Here is a 17,084-nt window from a genome sequence, read left to right as displayed (position 1 = left end):
AAATATTTTTTGTATATCGGAATATTTTGCAAAAGAGTTTCGGTAATCAATTTTTGTGTACCGGAAGACTTTGTAAAAGAGTTCCGGTAGTCATTTTTCAAGTATTTTTTAAAATATTTTTTTGTGTACCGAAAGACTTTGCAAAAGAGTTTCGAAAGATAATTTTTATTTATCGAAAGACTTTGCAAAAAAATTCCGATAGTCATTTTTCAAACATTTTTTAAATTTTTTTTTGTACCGGAAGACTTTGGAAAAGAGTTCCGATAGTCAATTTTTGTGTACCGGAAGACTTTGCAAAAGAGTTCCGGTACTCATTTTTCAAGCATTTTTTTAAATTTTTTTATATACCGAAAGACTTTACAAAAGAGTTCCGGTAGTCAATTTTTGTATACCGGAACTCTTTTGCAAAATCTTCCGATACACACAAAAAAAATTAAAAAATACTATCGAAACTCTTTTGCAAACTCTTCCAATACGCAAAATAAAATTTAAAAAATATCTAAAAATAAAATAATAAATTAGTTAAAGAATAAAATTGATACTTTTTATAAAATAAAGGGGTACATGGATAAATGTAGGGAAATAAAGTAAAAATTTTCTAAAAAAAATGTTAGGTCGAAACAATCCAGTATAGTTCGAATTTACCCGACCCACTTAACACCCCTAATAACAAGAGTAATAAATACTATTAATATAATGATTAACACTCAAACAAAACAAGTATAGTTCGAATTTACCCGACCCACTTAACACCCCTAATAACAAGAGTAATAAATACTATTAATATAATGATTAACACTCAAACAAAACAAAAAATATATATACTTGGATCATAACATGGAGATAAAAAGTGCAACTTGCACAAGTGATACGTACATGTTTTTGTTGCACAAGTGATTTTGACTATTGGATATATTTATTCATTCATATGAATTCTCAACACATTATTCTTTCATTTTAACTCTGGTGCATATATTAACAATGACATATATCATTCATTCGTCACCCCTACTCACAGGGGTCACAGTTTTTTGCCCACGTGAACTATGTCTCTCTCAAGAACTATGTCTCTCTCAAATAAAGAGACTTTCTAAATCCACCTCCGGTCACCGGAGTGTTTCCTGGAAACATGTTTCTGGTAGTATATTGTGACAGAAAATACACTGAAAAACACGCTTCCAACAGTATATTTTGATAGATTTAAGCATATTGGGATAATACAATGTTAAAATACACTGTAATTATGCTTGCAGCAAGCCATTGCTTACACTCTGCCTCTTACTGTAAAACACTTTCGGTATGTAAAAATACAGACACCGAAATATCACAAAGCAAGTCATTGCTTACACTCTGCCTCTTGCTGTAAAACACTTTCGGTATGTAAAAATACAGACACCGAAATATCACAATAACAAAGTTAACAAACATTTACTAAATGTTACATCACTAACCCAAAATTCCAGATTACAGAATAGCTGTACTCACCAATAATTGTATACCAATATCTCATTGGGTTTCTTTAAACAGAAACGAGTATATATGTATAGAATTTATTCATTTGTTCCTTATTGAATGATGACTACTGCCCAATAAATAGAAGAGGGCCTAAAAGAGATATATTATAACATACTTGAGCCGAGGGTAGGTTCATGTGATTATTCATAATTATAATAAAACTGTTCTTTCTTCACTGGCTTTCATCTAAAGTACCTACAAGGCATTTCTCCAGTAAGAATTCGGCGTTAACCCAAGCATGGTATTTATCTGTCAAAGGAATTAAGGGAAAGGCTGCAAGAAATTATTCAAGAATATAAACTTAAGAAACAACTGAAAGTTCAACTCCAATTTCTAAATAATATATATTTGGGTCATAATTCCAATTCCTCAGGTGAAAAATAACTGTGTACATTTGGATGAGCAGTGAGTTTGGATTTTGTTGAAGTGTAGCTTCTGCCTACATCGTGGTGGCTCACCATGATTTTGCCATTCTCACCGCAAATCCAAGCGCATGCTAAGACATGAGAAAACATGTAAGAAGCATTTATCAAGCTTAACTACCACACCAAATGCAATGCATGCAGAGATCTTTTCAAAGAGAGTGAAGAAACTAAAAGCTATAATTCCAATTATGGTAACATTAGAAAATAGAAACAGACAAATGAAGTAGGCTCACAAACTTAAATCATACAGTAGGGGAATAACAAAAAGGATACTGAATAGAGATGTGCAATCTTTTCCCACAGTTTTCATCAACATATCAACACCTGATTTTTCACCAACCAAATGCATATATAACTTTAACGAAAACAGTGTCAAGTGTCAAGAATAATAATAAAATGTCATATATGAACATGATGATTGAGCTGATAGCTGTACCTCCAGGGTGAAACTTCATATATGGTGATATATTGTAAACACGGCCTTTTAATACAGTCCACATTTCGCCTTCTAATTTATGTTTTCTTACTTCATCCATAGATATAAGTCTCCTGTTTGACTGTCCTTTTAGACCTGGATCAACAAAGATGATGTTAATAAATAGCATCACCTTTTATCCTTAAAATTATGTAATGACAAGAACTATTATGTTCACAGAAACAAGTGATAACCGAAAACTTGACATACAAATACTATATGCAATTAGCATCTTTCAAGTATAGTAAAACTTTTTTGTCAGACATGGAGTTCAGTATAGTAAAAGAATATAGCTTGAAGTAGAAACAATTTGCCCAAATGGACAAGAAAAATAAGATTATTTTACTTCCGACAGTGTCATACCCAAAACTTAATTAAAAGGTACTTAATATTCTATTTTGATGAGGATTAGTGTCAAATATTGGGAGTTAGAAGATAAATTGGATTAATAGCTTGATTAGTGGAGGAACTAACACCAAGGGTATCTTGATCTTTTCTCACATCCTTTTTATAAGTGGAATGCCAACTCAATTCTCATTCCATCCTCATTTTCCCTTCGTGCCAAATCAGAACCTAAGAGGGGAATTGAGAGAGACAGCACGTGAAACTTGGAGCAAAGACCAAATCAGAACCTAAGAGGGGAATTGAGAGAGACAGCACGTGAAACTTAGAGCAAAGAGGAGGAAATCTCAAACTCATCATCCTTGCATGCATCAAGAACCAAGCACACTCTTTGAACCTTCATCACCTAAAGGATTAAGCATCATCACTTTCTTCATCTCTCAAAGTCAGAATCTTCTCTTCAAGGTGAGTCCTTTGTTAGGACTTCGGGGTTTTAAGCATCATCACCTTCTTCGTGATCAAGGGAGAGTTTTGTGAATGATGTTTGAAAATCATGTAAATTATGTGATTAGGTGCTTGATTGTGAGTACATGGTTGAATTGCATGATTGATCTTGATGTTTTAAACACAAGCCCACAAGCTAAACAAGAAAAGGAAGAAAAACAAAAAAAAAAGTATGTACTAAGAGGAAGAAAAATGCAGGAAACAACTAAGAAATGAAAATCAGACAGAAAGAGATATGGCATTGTCGGTCCTCATGTGAATTCAACAACCTTGGACAAAAATATATGATTTAAAAATATTTCGAGGTGCCCAAGCACACCTATGTCATAACTAAGACCGATCATTGGATTCTAAAGGCCAAATTTGGAGTAGGGAGTAAAGATTATATAAAATACACAACCTATAGCTTCTGCCAACCATTGGCATTGGTCATCAGCTTGGGTAATACTAGCATAAGGATTGGAAATTTGGACAGTAAGTGTGCAGAAACTGACGGAATGCAGTTTATATTCAAGTTTCAACTATAATAATCAGTCAGTATCTATTCACTCTTTCAGGTATTGTTGTCTTCCAAAACTCATAAGTAATGAGATAATTTTTTTATAAAAAAGGGTCAACAGAATGACTGCACCTGCAAGGTCAGGATGAGTTCGAGTAAGCTTGAGCCAGTCCATTTGACTATAACCCTTCTCAAAAGGAACTTTGGCTCGAACTGTTGGCTTTTTAAGAGAATTCTTTTGTTCTGGCAACTTCTGAGGCAAGTTCTTAGTATTACTTTGAGTTGAAGGAGTTGCCGTGCTGATTACACTGAAAGACAAAGAACCAACTGTTCCCTCCTTTTTAGAGTTGGAAGAATCAATACCATCCTTCCATAAGAAACCACCATTGTTGTGATTACTACTACTTGCATTTGATGATTCGTCCTTTATGGAAATATCAGCAATATTTGAAACAAGCTCCTTAGTTTCCACTACGGGTGTACTGACCTACAGAGTCATATTTTAAATTAGAAGGGTGCATGGTTATGGTTTGCAAATGCAAGAGTTATAACCTTCAATTTTATTTCTCAAATATTATTGTCTCCTACTTCTTCCATAGAGTACATAAAAATGATAAACAATTCAAAATAATATTAAAGGGTTTAAAAAGATACATACGAAAAGTAGAGTAAAATCTATTATTTTGCTACATCACCCATTTTTTTAGGCCTGTGTTTGGATATAATTCAACCCCACTTCCCTATGCAGGTTGCCGTGCCTTTGGAGAAGCTACAAATTGCAGCTTCGCATTTGACGCGTGCTACGGTTACCCACCACAAAAACAAAGAGGCTCTAATTGTGTCTTGAAATTGATGGTACAACATGGAAAAACAGATGTCTCTCCGGATTTACACCAACAAAATATACTCATTAAACTCTATTCGTTTGTATAAACACCTTAATTAAGAGCTTATAGCATAAGCTCTTATCATATAAGCTCTCCCAGAAAGTCTAACAAGTGCTAATGTTGATAAACATGCTCAAATAACTAAATCCAAGCAACCTTATGACAAATCCACCTAATTACAATAATTATTCAAAAAGAGACCGATATTGAGGACAAAACTGAGAGTTCAATCTTCCTATACTAATGAAATGAAAAAAAAGTATAATTTCAGTGTATAGAAAATTTACCTGACAAAAAGTGAAATCATTATCACTGTCCATTTCAAAGCACACTGATGATTGCAGGCAGGTAGGATAGGCGATTATGGAGGCAGAATCGCAGGATCTCTGGCGATCTATGAAGCACGCGATGGATTGAAAATATTGGCTAGGGTTCCTTTTCTGTCGCTGAACTTATTCACAAAAAGTGATTTTCTCAATCTTTGCTGCGTGCGAAATTACGGTCTATGCCGTGTGAATTTCGTTCTGCCGCGAACACATTGTGTTTTCCCTATTAATTTATTCGAGTAAATTATCAAATTCAACAATACTTTGGTATTTAGGGGTCAAATTCTATCAATTTTATAATATTATTCGAGTTGATCCGGATGATAAAATCTGAATTTTTTTATAATATTATTGAGTTTTTTTTAATCAAATAATCAGAATTTTTTCTTTAAAAATAAATAAATGAGATGTTATAGGTTTAAATAGTCAATGCATTTGAATTCCATACACAATTATCAATTATGCCCTGAAAACATTCTAATGTTTATATTTAAATTATCACCATTTAAAAAATATAATATTTAGATTGAGAAGTCGTTTTTGAAAATTATGACAACTGTGACACAATTTATCAATTTTTTATATTGTTTGTTTGAATAATATTACATGAACAAATTTCTATTCTATTAATACTTGTATTTGGACATCATATTTTATATTTATATTTTTTTTTAAATAATATCATCTAAAAATGTGAAAAGAATAATTTTAAAAATATACATGATTTGAAAGAAATATAAGATATTGTCCGATTTGAAAAATGATTTTTTTTAAATATAGAGTAGTCCTTAATTTTTTTTTAAAAATGATTTTATATAAAATTATAAAAGAGTATTTATCATTAAAATCTATAATATAAGAAAAGAATATAATATGGAAAGCTCTCATTTGTTATTCCTTCTAAATTTGTCACCTCACTAAAATAAGGGTAATTTTGGTCTAAAATTTACTTTTTGCAACTAATGATATCAAGTTGTTCAATTCCAATTATATGGTTATTGCATTATGTCTTTGCTTGCTAGATTTTGTTCAATTGATGATATCACATGGTTCAATTACAATTATTTTTTCTTACATTCCTCTTCATTTTGTATTATTCTTTCTCTTCTTCCTTTTTCCTTTTTCCTTCTTCCTCTTTTTACGATACGTGCCCTTTTAACTTCGATGTAAATATATAAAATAGAGAGAAATAAACAAATGCATTATTTAGTTAGTTTTTTTAGGTTTTAATATAGAGTCGACTTTGTATTTACAATGTCATTTTTCAAGTAAATATAGTTTTGGACATAGGGATTGAATTATGTATTTTTTTTCTTGCCAACTTCTTTTACAAAGTATAGTGTTGGATTTACTCACAGATGATTTGCTTTTATAGATGACTCCGCACTTGATTAATTTATGTTTTAGGATGATAGTGAAGGTGAAGCACTTAAACGAGTGTATGAACGACTGGAAGCCATGGATGCATCAACTGCAGAAAAGCGTCCTGCTGAAATTTTATTTAATCTTGGTTTCAACAAACACATGCAGGCAAGGAAGGTTGTTGAATTCTTAGAAATTTTCTTTGTTAACCATAAATTGTACGCATGGTCAATTTTCAACAAGGTGCGGAGGAACAATGAAAATTTTGTTCGGGTAACCAACCTCTCGGAGGGTACAAGGAGGCCTGATTTGCTTAAGCTTTTCTGGCCTTTTGGTGTTGTGAGTAGGGTTTATGTTGCTATAAATCAAAAGACTGGCATGAGTAGAGGCTTTGGCTTTGTTAACTTTGTACGCTTCACTGTCACCAATACAAAATTGGTGGATTCAACATTAAACCTCTACTTTTGAAATAATGAAGTTGAATCTCTAAATGAACTATTTACATTGTTTTCTTTTATGTCATGTTGAACAAGTGTGCTATGAAGATAAATAAACATATATTGTATCAGGAAACTGTTATAATCGTATCCTAGAAGTGCTTTGACGCTAGTTAATTCGGATCCTCGGTCGGATGCTCTAAGCTTTAGTCTGACTTCTAAGGAACGAATTATAATAGTTCTTTTATGAAAAGTAAAGAAAATTGTTTTGCAAAAGGTTTGTGTGGTAAAAGAAAAAATATAGTTTCTTGAATTACAAAAGGAAAAGAGTTGCTTGAATTGAAAGAGTGTTATGGTGAAAGTGTTGTTGAGGTGTTATGGAAGTATTGATTGGACCAGGATTGTGTTGTTTGATCCCATAAGATAGGTATGTATGAAATAAAGAGTGTGTGGTGTTAAACAATAGATGGTGTGGCCAATGCAGAATTATAGGATTTTACTTAGATCCAAGGATCAAGATCTACAAGAAGGGGGTTTCCAAAGCATGAGGCTCCACAAGGAAATGCATGAAGGTTTTCCAGAGCATGAGGCTCCACAGGACAATCCATGAGAGTTGCTAGAGCATGAGGCTCAAAGGGCAATGCATGAAATTTGCCAGAGCTTGAGGCTCTATAGGGTAAAAGAAAAGAAAAAGGGGTTTGCAAAAGCATGAGGCTCCACAGGACAATGCATGAGGTTTTCCAGAGCATGAGGCTCCACAAGGCAATGCATGAAGGTTTCCAGAGTATGAGGCTCCACAGGGCAATGCATGAAAGTATTGGTTCAGAAATTGGTGTTTAACCATGAAGTGATTAACCCAAAGAATGGATGGAAGTTCAAAGAAAATGTGTGTTTAGTCCAAAGAGGCAAGTGTAATGGATGTTGATTGTTGCAATGTCGAGGTGTAGAATTGTTGAATATGGGGAAAAAGACTTGTCGATTATTTGATTCGAATTGCACTAAATTCTATGAATGAAGATGAATACTTTGAACAACTGGGTATGGTGTCTCGTATCCAAAAATATTTATAATGAGGATATGAATACTACCTCTCATTCCTTCTCCACTACTTAAGACTCGTGGCGTATAATTTGTATCATAATTAACAAGTGCTACAAGAAGAATCCGTTGTTATGCTTGAATGATGGAGTGATCCATTCTTGATGTCCATTTGTCTTCAAAATCTTGACTGTGAAGTGTTGTCAATGGGGGAGAGAACTTGACACTTGTTTGACTTGAATTACACCAAAGTCTATGAGTAGAGGTGAATACTTTGAACAACTGGGTCAGGCGTCCTGTATCCAAAGATATTCAGAATGAGGATAGGAATACTCCCTCTCATACCTTATCTACTACTTAAGGCTCATGGCGCGCAATCCTCCCTTTTCACTTTTCATCTAAACTCTGGCTTGAGATTCATCTACACTAATTCATGTCTCATTCATGTGCATCATTCATTCATGTTAACAATTACTAATAATCGTCATAGATTCAAAGTTTGTGGTTAACAAGCGCTAGAGTTTGCTTGTGGATCAAGCCCTAACGTTGTGGTATTGTCCATCATTTGCTCATCATGTGGGGTGAAACCCTAATTTTATGATCTCTGTGACATTGGTATATGGAGATCATAACTCAGGATTCATTTGTGCATCGAAACCCTAATTCTTGACTTTGCTACTATGGGATCTTGTGTTTGACCTTTGGAGCTTTAATTTGATCACGAAACCCTAATTGTGGTTATCATTCATTGTGTGTGCATCTAACCCTAATTCCATTTGATTCACTATCATTCATTGTGCATGCTTCATTTGCTTGGTTAAGCTCAATTTAAGGCCCATGTGTTCTTGATTCATTGATGCGTGTTTTCCGCAAGTATACGGAATACGTCAGAGTAATATAAAAGATTATCAATCCCATAGAGACCAATGTCAATCTATCGTTAACTATTGTTATGGTGTTTATATAAGGCGATATCAAGAATGTTTGGAACGGAAACAAAATGAAAATAATAACGTTTAAATGAATTCAACGATGTAATACTGGAATGTGGATCACATTAATCAACAATACTCCTATTATCTCTTATTAGAACTACCTATGAGACAATGTTTTCTTCCTTGAAAATGAGTTAATTAAAAAGGAACTGTCACTTTCGATTTTTCGGAACTAGACTTTATCTTTAATCTATACCAGCCGCTCACGCTGCACTGGTCGCGTCTTGTGTTAAAGTAGAAAATCCCTTTTTATGTAATCACCTCTTTAACTCAATTGAAAAGTAGTTTTGATTGAAAAATTTAACTTAAAAAGGTTTTCGGCATATGCTCGGACAACCGGATTCTAAACCTATAAACGCGTCCGAAAATAGTTTCAAAACCTCATTCTAGTAATATTAAACTTTTCTAATTAATTAACAAAGTGTTTCCGTTGTTTTTATTAATAAAAAACTAACCAATTTTATCTTAAGTGTCAGAAGGCTTTCGATCTTACCCGACTTGGTCACGGTACTACTTCCGTAGTAACCAATCAAATGAATTACAAAAAAATTGTATTAAAGTCAAAACAACCCCAAAAGCATTCTTACAGAGACAACATATGGAGTACCGTCTAATCAACGGTCCTGACATTCCAACATTAATGATTTAGCTGAACATGGTTACGGTAAACAATAAAATATATGATTGAAAAGCAAGATATGACATATTAAAGTGATACGTGTGTGATTGAGTTTCAACAAGAACTTACAAATAAATGTAGAGCTTGAAAATAGATGTTTGCACGGAAAGTAACAAGCGGGAAATAATGTAAATAAAGTAATTAGGTGCGGGAAAATAAATATAAAGTAAAATGGTGCGAGGAAATAAAAGTAAGTAAAGCGATGCGAGGAAATAAAAGTAAAATGATGCAATAGAGTAAATAAAATAAAGCAGTGCGGAATATATTAAAAACTTGCTCCAATCAGAGACTTGAATCTGATACAGCTGAAATGTAAATGATGGTAAGATTAAATTCTACGACTATGATGCTCCAAACTTAATAACAATAATGGTGCGGTAACCCCTCGATGTGACGAATTGTCGCTTTAACAGTGTGAATATATGGTCTATGTTGCAACTAAGCTTGGATGATTAAAACTGTGAACTCTTATGTTTGTAGCAGTAAAAAAATTGAAATTAAGCTATCAATTAACTTAACTCGTAAAGCAAGAGTCGCCATCGCACTTTTATTGTTTCCAAAGGAAAAGGGAAAAAGTACGAACAAAACCTGAAGAAGTTTTAAAAACAAAACTAATAAAAAGAGAACAAGGGTTTGGTGGTTAGTTATGCAAAGGGAAAGTGTCATACCCTGATTTTGGTCCTGAAATTTTTTCCATCAATCCTCATTTTCCTCCTCTCCCACCATTCTACCCTCATCACAACAACTTCAACAACTTCTCTCCCATTGCATCAACCTCTCCCGTTTCATTCACAAATCTGCTTTACTCGGTTTCCCAAACTACTCTTACTCCATTTTCACCTTCAATCACAACCGTCCATTCAACGTCTTTGTCTACAACAACATAATCTCCGCACGTTCTTCAACCAACCCTACACGTTCCATTTTGTTCTTCAACTTCGTTTGTAAACTAGGCTTGTCGCTTGATTCTTACTCTTTGCCTTATGTTTTGAAAGTCGTTGTTTCTTTGAAAGATGTTGTTTTGGGGAGACAGGTTCATTGTGTCGGTGTTGTTACTGGTTTAGACTCGTGTTTATCGGTTGTTTGTTCGGTTATTCAAATGTATTCTTCTTGTGGGAATGATGTTTCTTCTGCACGGAAGGTGTTTGATGAGTTTGTATTGTTGTTTGGAGAAAATGGTTCTGTCTGGAATGTTATGGTTGCTGCTTATGCTAAAGTGGGTGATGTGTGTAATACACGGAAGCTGTTTGATTCTATGCCTCATAGGGATAAAGATGTTTTTTCTTGGACGGCTCTTATTTCAGGTTCCACGCAAGCGAATAATCCTAGTGAGGCTATCAAGCTCTTTAGAAGAATGCAGCTTGAGAATGTGAAGCCGGATGAAATTGCAATTTTGGCTGTGCTATCTGCATGTGCTGATTTGGGTGCTCTTCACCTGGGGGAGTGGATTCACAACTACATTGAAAAGCACAAATTGAGCATGATTGTTCCTCTTTACAACTCACTCATAGACATGTATGCCAAATCAGGCAACATAAGTAAAGCACTACAATTGTTTGAGAATATGAAACGTAATACTGTTATAACATGGACAACAATGATTTCTCCTCTTTACAACTCACTCATAGACATGTATGCCAAATCAGGCAACATAAGTAAAGCACTACAATTGTTTGAGAATATGAAACGTAATACTGTTATAACATGGACAACAATGATTTACAGGCTAGCTTTACATGGTCTAGGAGAGGAAGCCCTTCATGTATTTGCTTGCGTGGAGAAAGAGGGCCGAATCAAGCCAAACGAAGTCACCTTTATTGTCATCCTTTCTGCTTGTAGCCATGTTGGATTGGTTGAACTAGGTCGTGATTATTTCACGTCGATGAGGTCTGGATATGGAATTGAACCTAAGGTTGAGCATTATGGCTGCATGATTGATTTGCTTGGGCGAGCTGGCCGTCTTCAAGAAGCCTTTGTTGTATTTTCTTCAAGATTCCGCACTTACTTCAAAGGTTACAGTTCATCTGGATGGCCATACCACATTTACGGATGCTGAGATTCAGATGAAAGATCTTCTTTCTGTAGTTGCTGAGTCATACTTGTCAAAGAGCTTACATAAGGGTGAAAAGCACTCAATGCTTGTTCCACACTTCAGCAGGGTGAGTTATCGATAAAGCAGAAGCAGGAGGAGCAACAACTGTTAATACACCAACAACAACAAATGCTTTCTAATGTGTTACAGGGGTATCAATCTCACCAACGATTTGGCGGTTTACCTTATGGACAGTCGCAGGGTGAAGGAATAGGAATGGAAAATTTGCATGTGGAACCTTCTCAATATTAATCACCTCATGGAAATGTTCATTGAGTTCTCAGATGCCAGTTTCTAGTGTGTATGATGAGCTTAATACCAAGTCTTTGAATAAATCTCAGCAAGAACCCAAGATCGCATCAGTCTCAGGAGTTGGAAAGCCAACCCTTACGCTCATATCACGTAACGTATTTCCTGCAGCAAAATAACATCGAATTGTGAGAGGTGGCCATAATTTTGAGGAAGAAGATACACAGTGGACCTGTTGTTGCTTTTCATTCTTTTGCTCGCGTTTCACTGCAGTAAAAAGCACGTTAACTCAGCAAGGCGGTAAAGTTCAACAGCGACCCAAAAGAGGAATTAAGGCAAATTCAAAAGGAAAGTACGTGGTTCATATTACCTTTTCCAGGTCAAGCGTCAAAAGAGGCAGACAAAGCTGAAGCGCCTTAAAGCACTTCCAAGGGATACCCTTTTGATCTCCATAAGCTGAATCTAAAACCCTAACATGGTGAGTATAAAAGGAGAGGGGCGGATACTGTTGAAGAGGCCGAAAAAAACCCTAGAGAAGAGAGAGAGGTTAGAGAGCGACCACAACGAAAAACCCTAAAATTTTCGATGACTACTGTAGCGAAAAAACCTAGTAATCTTCCACCGAAATATTCGTCTCCTCCTTCCACCGGCGATTGACGAAGCGGAGAGGTTTGAAGAACAAGTGACAAAGGTGAGTGCTTTTTGTTAATTTTTTGAAAGCCACGGGTTTGTTTGTGTTTAGGGTATGGTGCGAAAGGTTGAGAGATTGGGTAAGGCTAAGAGAACGGGTTCGTCTTCTTGAGGAAGATGAACGAGTCTTTTGTGAAGCTTTGTTTCACGTTCCTAGTTCTTCCTCTTTTATTTTATTTTAAAAGCAATTAAAACCTATTTAGAACTTAATGACCATTGGTTTTTCCATGCAACCTTTCATTAACTTTTGTTTGTTGGTACTAATGATGATTAAAGTGTTGTTATCCCACCCAACAACCAGGCGGCTAGGGTTGATCTTTAGGATCCCTCACACCATTTTTGTGGGCTTTGATTAGTCCAACAGACCATCTCGTTTTAGTTTTTTTTTATTTTAATTTTTATTTTAATCTATTCTTGTTTATATATTCAAGTTGTTATTAAGGAAACAAATGATCATAAGTGGCCGAGTGAAGAGAGAGCGATTTCACTTCCTTTAGTGGGATGGGTTCGATACTTAGGAATATCATATCTCCATTTGCTTTATTATTTTATACTTGCTGTTTTATTTAAATCTTTTATAATTTCTTACTATAACTTACAAAAATCATTTCTTAAACAAACTCGAAAGAAGAGGATCATTGGAATCTAGCATTCTAGTAGGAACTCTCGAATGATTGATTCCGAGCCACGTGTTTTGGGTTAACCATTCATTCTTTTCTTTCGTCCCTAAAACACTTTAATTAACTTGGACAAAATAAGGGCCGTTGGGATCAAGCATTCTGGCGTAACTCTTTGAACAATTGATTCTTATCAAGTGTTCGTTGTCCATTAAATAATTTTCTTAAATAATTCGAATGAAAAAGGACCATTGGAATCTAGCATTCCGGTGGAACCCTGAGTTATTGATCTCGGGGCTTATGTCTCGTTCTTATAAATATTCGTAATTCAAACTCAAAAAATACTTGATTCCTTCCTTAACACTTTTTCAATAAAGATGGAAATGGAACATGGTGTATACCGTGCACTCCTGAGATTAAGATTCGAGGCGGATGCCTCGCCATCGTTTAAAATTGTCAATGCGGTTTCTTCAAATCCTTTCTCAATTAAACCAAAAAATACTTAATCTTTATTAAACACTTTTGTCAATAAGATGGAAATGGAACATGGTGTATACCGTGCACTCCTGAGATTAAGATTCAAGGTGGATGCCTTGCCTATCTTAGCTCTCGCCATCGTCTAAAATTGTCAATGCGGTTTCTTCAAACCCCTTTCTCAATCAAACCTAAAAATACTTAATCTTTATTAAACACTTTTGTCAATAAGATGGAAATGGAACATGGTGTATACCGTGCGCTCCTGAGACTAGGATTTGAGATGGATATCTCGCTTCCCAAAGTTCTCGCCATCACTCAAAATACATCCAACCAATCAAACTCTGTTCTCGCCGTCGTGCGATTAATCAAAAACCTTTTTCATAAACGAAAGATATATTGTCTTAAGGTGATGCAAAACAATGTTTCGGCCACGATTGTTGAGTCGAGATAAGTGACGTTTTTCCGAATGATGATTTGTAAATCCATTCGATGTGTGGTATACATCCACTCCTCATCTGTTTTGGGTAAAACAATGTTTTCGTCGATTAATACAATATAGCTTTCGCTAAAATCGACCAACAAACAAACATTTTCTACCCAAAACTACGTAAGCCTTGACTTCTCTATTGAGATACGTAGGAGCAGGATTTGTAAATCTTGTCAGGCCCATTAATAAAAAAACCTTAGGTTTAGTCCCCTTTATTGCAAAAATCCAAAAACATTTTCTCTTTTCTTTTGATCCTATTATTTTTTCCCTCATAATAACTTGAGAAGACTAACCTAAGCTAACATTCAAAACGAAACTAACTAAACGGTTTCCGTTGAATACAACGGACGTGAGGGGTGTTAATACCTTCCCCTTGCGTAATCGACTCCCGAACCCTGATTTGGTTGCGACGACCATAATCATTGTCGTTCTTTATTGAGTTTTATCGATATTTTCCCTTTCCTTTTTAGGAATAAATAAAATTCGGTGGCGACTCTGTTCAGTCCATCATTGCGAGCGTGCGATTGCGCTTCGCTTATAGTCGTGTTCTCATTTTTCGAGGTGCGACAGATGGCGACTCTGCTGGGGAACATCCCTAAGTGAGTCAACCCTAGTTCAGTTAAGTTTTTGTATGTGTGTTAGCTTTGTTTGTTTATTTTTCTTCCTTTGTTATATGCTTTCTTTTTCTCTGTTTTATCGCATTTTTATATCTGTATATATATCTATGTGTGGGTGTTGGGATTTTGATATCATGAATAAAGCTCTACACCCGAGCTTTGAAAAAAGAAGAGAGAACACATAAGTTTAGAATTGGAAGTTGTGTAGTGTTAGTCCCCAAGGGCCACTCCTTGTGTGCCTAGCATGAAGACTCCCCTAGAGTAGACCTGTTTGTAGATCTCGTTATAAGACAGCTAGCCTATTGCATGACGTTGATTCATGAAGGGTCCATGACTCTAGGATCCCCTCTTAGAACCAGTTTCTGCTTTGGTGGTTGCGTAATGTTGGACTCCAAGGGCCTCTCCTTGTTGCACCCAACATGAAAACCCCGCTCAGAAGAGACCTTTCGTCACTCTTGTCATAAAGCGGCTAGCTTGTTGCATGATGTTGATACGATTATGGTCCATGACTCTGGGAACCTTATCAGAAACGTAGAAACTATCCTGTGAGTGGGTTTATGGGTAACCAATTTAGAACTATCTATTAAGAAGCCTACCAAATAGGGTGTTTTGAGTTACCTTATGATATCCCAAAACCAAATACCATACATTCATGATCATTTGCATAACATCATGACACTCATACAAAATTTTGTTTTCAGGGAATTTTTTGAATATGCAGTTGCTAGCACAAAAAGTTTGTAATGGGTTCAGAAAGAAGGAAAGCATTACCATTCAAAGCTAAAATGCCAGATATCGCCAACATATCAAGACTTTTGAATGAACTTCCCGCATGCTTCAGGGTTACTTTGCAAGGAAAGTTTGGCCATATTTTGGATCTCCTCTCAGTAGATGTTCAAACACCAGCCATCACCGCTTTAGCTCAGTTCTATGATCCTCCGCTTCGAAGTTTCTTATTCCAAGACTTTCAGTTGAATCCAACCTTGGAGGAATTCGACCAGCTCTTGGGATTTTCTATGAAAGGAAGGACACCGTATAATATGATTGGTCAGGTACCTGAGGTAGAGACGCTAGCCCTTGCCCTCTACATCCCCATATCTGATGCATTGGCTAATTGGAAGAAAAGGGAGAATCTCTTTGGTTTTTGGAAGTCTTACCTAGAAGAAGAAGCAGAAAGGTTGTTTGTGATACATCATTGGGATGCATTGGCAAATATACTAGCTCTTCTCATATATGGGCTAGTATTGTTCCCAACCCATGAAGGTTTTATAGATTCAGCTGCCATAAGTATCTTTTGGGCCGTTTGGAAGGATAAACAAAGTTTAGTTCCTCCACTACTAGCTGACACTTTTCATACTTTGCATACTCGACATCAAAAGAAGAATGGAATGTTAATATGTTGCCTTCCATTGCTCTATAATTGGCTTATCTCATATGTGTTCAAGCATAATGCTCACATCAGTGAAATGTCCAATGGGGAGTGGGCAAGAACTCTGGTGTCTTTGTGTAGTAAGGATATCATTTGGTACCGACACAAGCTGAATGTTGAAGAAATCATTATCAGTTGTGGTAGTTTCCCAAATGTACCACTAATAGGATCTAAAGGTTGCATCAGCTACAACCCCATGTTAACTTTGCGACAATTTGGATACCCTATGCGTGGGAAGCCCGATGATAAAGAGTTAGAAGAGATGGTTTTGAATGATATGGGAACCAATGATCCTTTTCTCCTCCGTAAGATAATTCGATCTTGGGAAAAGGTGCATACCGAAGGAACAAAATTAGTAAAGAAGAATGATGCAACAAGGGTTCCTTATCAGCAATGGGTCTCGGAGAGGATCAAAGTTGTGAAGCTCCCTTTTTCTATAGAGATTCCTCTAAAGTCTACTTCACCAGAACCAGACCATGTTTCTCTTGAAGAGGTGGAAGAACTTCGAGCCATGGTAGCTAAACTTGGAAAGGAGAAGGATGATCTGCAATCTGAACTCTACAAAGAAACTGGGAAAAATATGATTCTCAAAAGGAAGAGTAACCAAAGGAAGGAACTTTTGGAGGAGAGTCGTAAGAAGAACATAATTGAGCAAGATCTCAAGGAAAGAGTCTTGGAGTGCCTAGATCAGGCTGATAGTGGATTAGGTTCACTCTGTGATGAGTTAGCTAAGGCTAAAAGAGATGGACAAGAGTGGAAGCGTTGGTGGGACCTAGCCACTAAGCAAAAGAAGGAGGTAAGGGAGGAGCTTGAATCCCAAATACAAGAACTGAAGGAGCAACTTCGAAGCTCCGAAGCTGAAGTGGTGCGTGAAAGACGTCTTAAGGAACAAGCCCAAAGAGCCTTTCAAATATGTCCTAAAGCCTGGGAAGAGAAGTGTGA

The 17,084-nt window shown here is 35.8% G+C and overlaps 2 protein-coding genes across 6 annotated transcripts; one reads left to right on the top strand and one right to left on the bottom strand.

The window, feature by feature from the left end:
- Positions 1 to 1,403: 1,403 nt before the first annotated feature.
- LOC127118150 (cytochrome b5 domain-containing protein RLF) lies at positions 1,404 to 5,281 on the bottom strand. Of its 5 annotated transcripts, none has more exons than XM_051048301.1 (5): positions 4,935 to 5,281; positions 3,893 to 4,247; positions 2,377 to 2,511; positions 2,214 to 2,264; positions 1,404 to 1,764 (listed from the first exon to the last, which is right to left on the bottom strand). In XM_051048301.1, the coding sequence occupies exons 1-5, from the start codon at positions 4,965 to 4,967 to the stop codon at positions 1,688 to 1,690; spliced, it is 651 nt and encodes a 216-aa protein (XP_050904258.1). In that variant the 5' UTR covers positions 4,968 to 5,281; the 3' UTR covers positions 1,404 to 1,687. The 5 variants fall into 5 exon arrangements, 4 of the variants coding, with proteins under 4 accessions (XP_050904258.1, XP_050904259.1, XP_050904260.1 ...); XM_051048302.1 differs by lacking the exon at positions 2,214 to 2,264 and adding an exon at positions 1,908 to 2,011 and having other exon boundaries at positions 1,743 to 1,788; XR_007802107.1 differs by lacking the exon at positions 1,404 to 1,764 and adding an exon at positions 1,783 to 2,011 and having other exon boundaries at positions 2,189 to 2,295.
- A 4,972-nt stretch (positions 5,282 to 10,253) lies between these two features.
- Positions 10,254 to 11,828, top strand: LOC127121960 (pentatricopeptide repeat-containing protein At5g56310-like; the record flags this gene model as incomplete). The annotated part of the gene is made up of 4 exons (XM_051052379.1): positions 10,254 to 11,013; positions 11,131 to 11,462; positions 11,548 to 11,643; positions 11,727 to 11,828. Coding segments are annotated over 4 exons (1,290 nt in total), but the record flags the coding sequence as incomplete, so codon positions are not given.
- Positions 11,829 to 17,084: the final 5,256 nt, after the last annotated feature.

The sequence above is a fragment of the Lathyrus oleraceus genome, chromosome 2, assembly GCF_024323335.1.
Source record: "Lathyrus oleraceus cultivar Zhongwan6 chromosome 2, CAAS_Psat_ZW6_1.0, whole genome shotgun sequence".
NCBI classification, from domain to species: Eukaryota; Viridiplantae; Streptophyta; class Magnoliopsida; order Fabales; family Fabaceae; genus Lathyrus; species Lathyrus oleraceus.
Note: the sequence above shows the minus strand (reverse complement) of the source record. Positions and strands in the feature narration are given on the sequence as shown.

What these genes read in the sequence shown, in the direction of transcription:
- LOC127118150 (XM_051048300.1), bottom strand. Translation starts at nt 4,967, where the DNA reads ATGGACAGTGATAATGATTTCACTTTTTGTCAG. An exon ending in ATGATTTCACTTTTTGTCAG is followed by an intron (nt 4,248 to 4,934) that starts GTAAATTTTCTA and finishes ATGACTCTGTAG; the next exon opens with GTCAGTACACCCGTAGTGGA. An exon ending in TATGAAGTTTCACCCTGGAG is followed by an intron (nt 2,012 to 2,376) that starts GTACAGCTATCA and finishes CTCATGTCTTAG; the next exon opens with CATGCGCTTGGATTTGCGGT.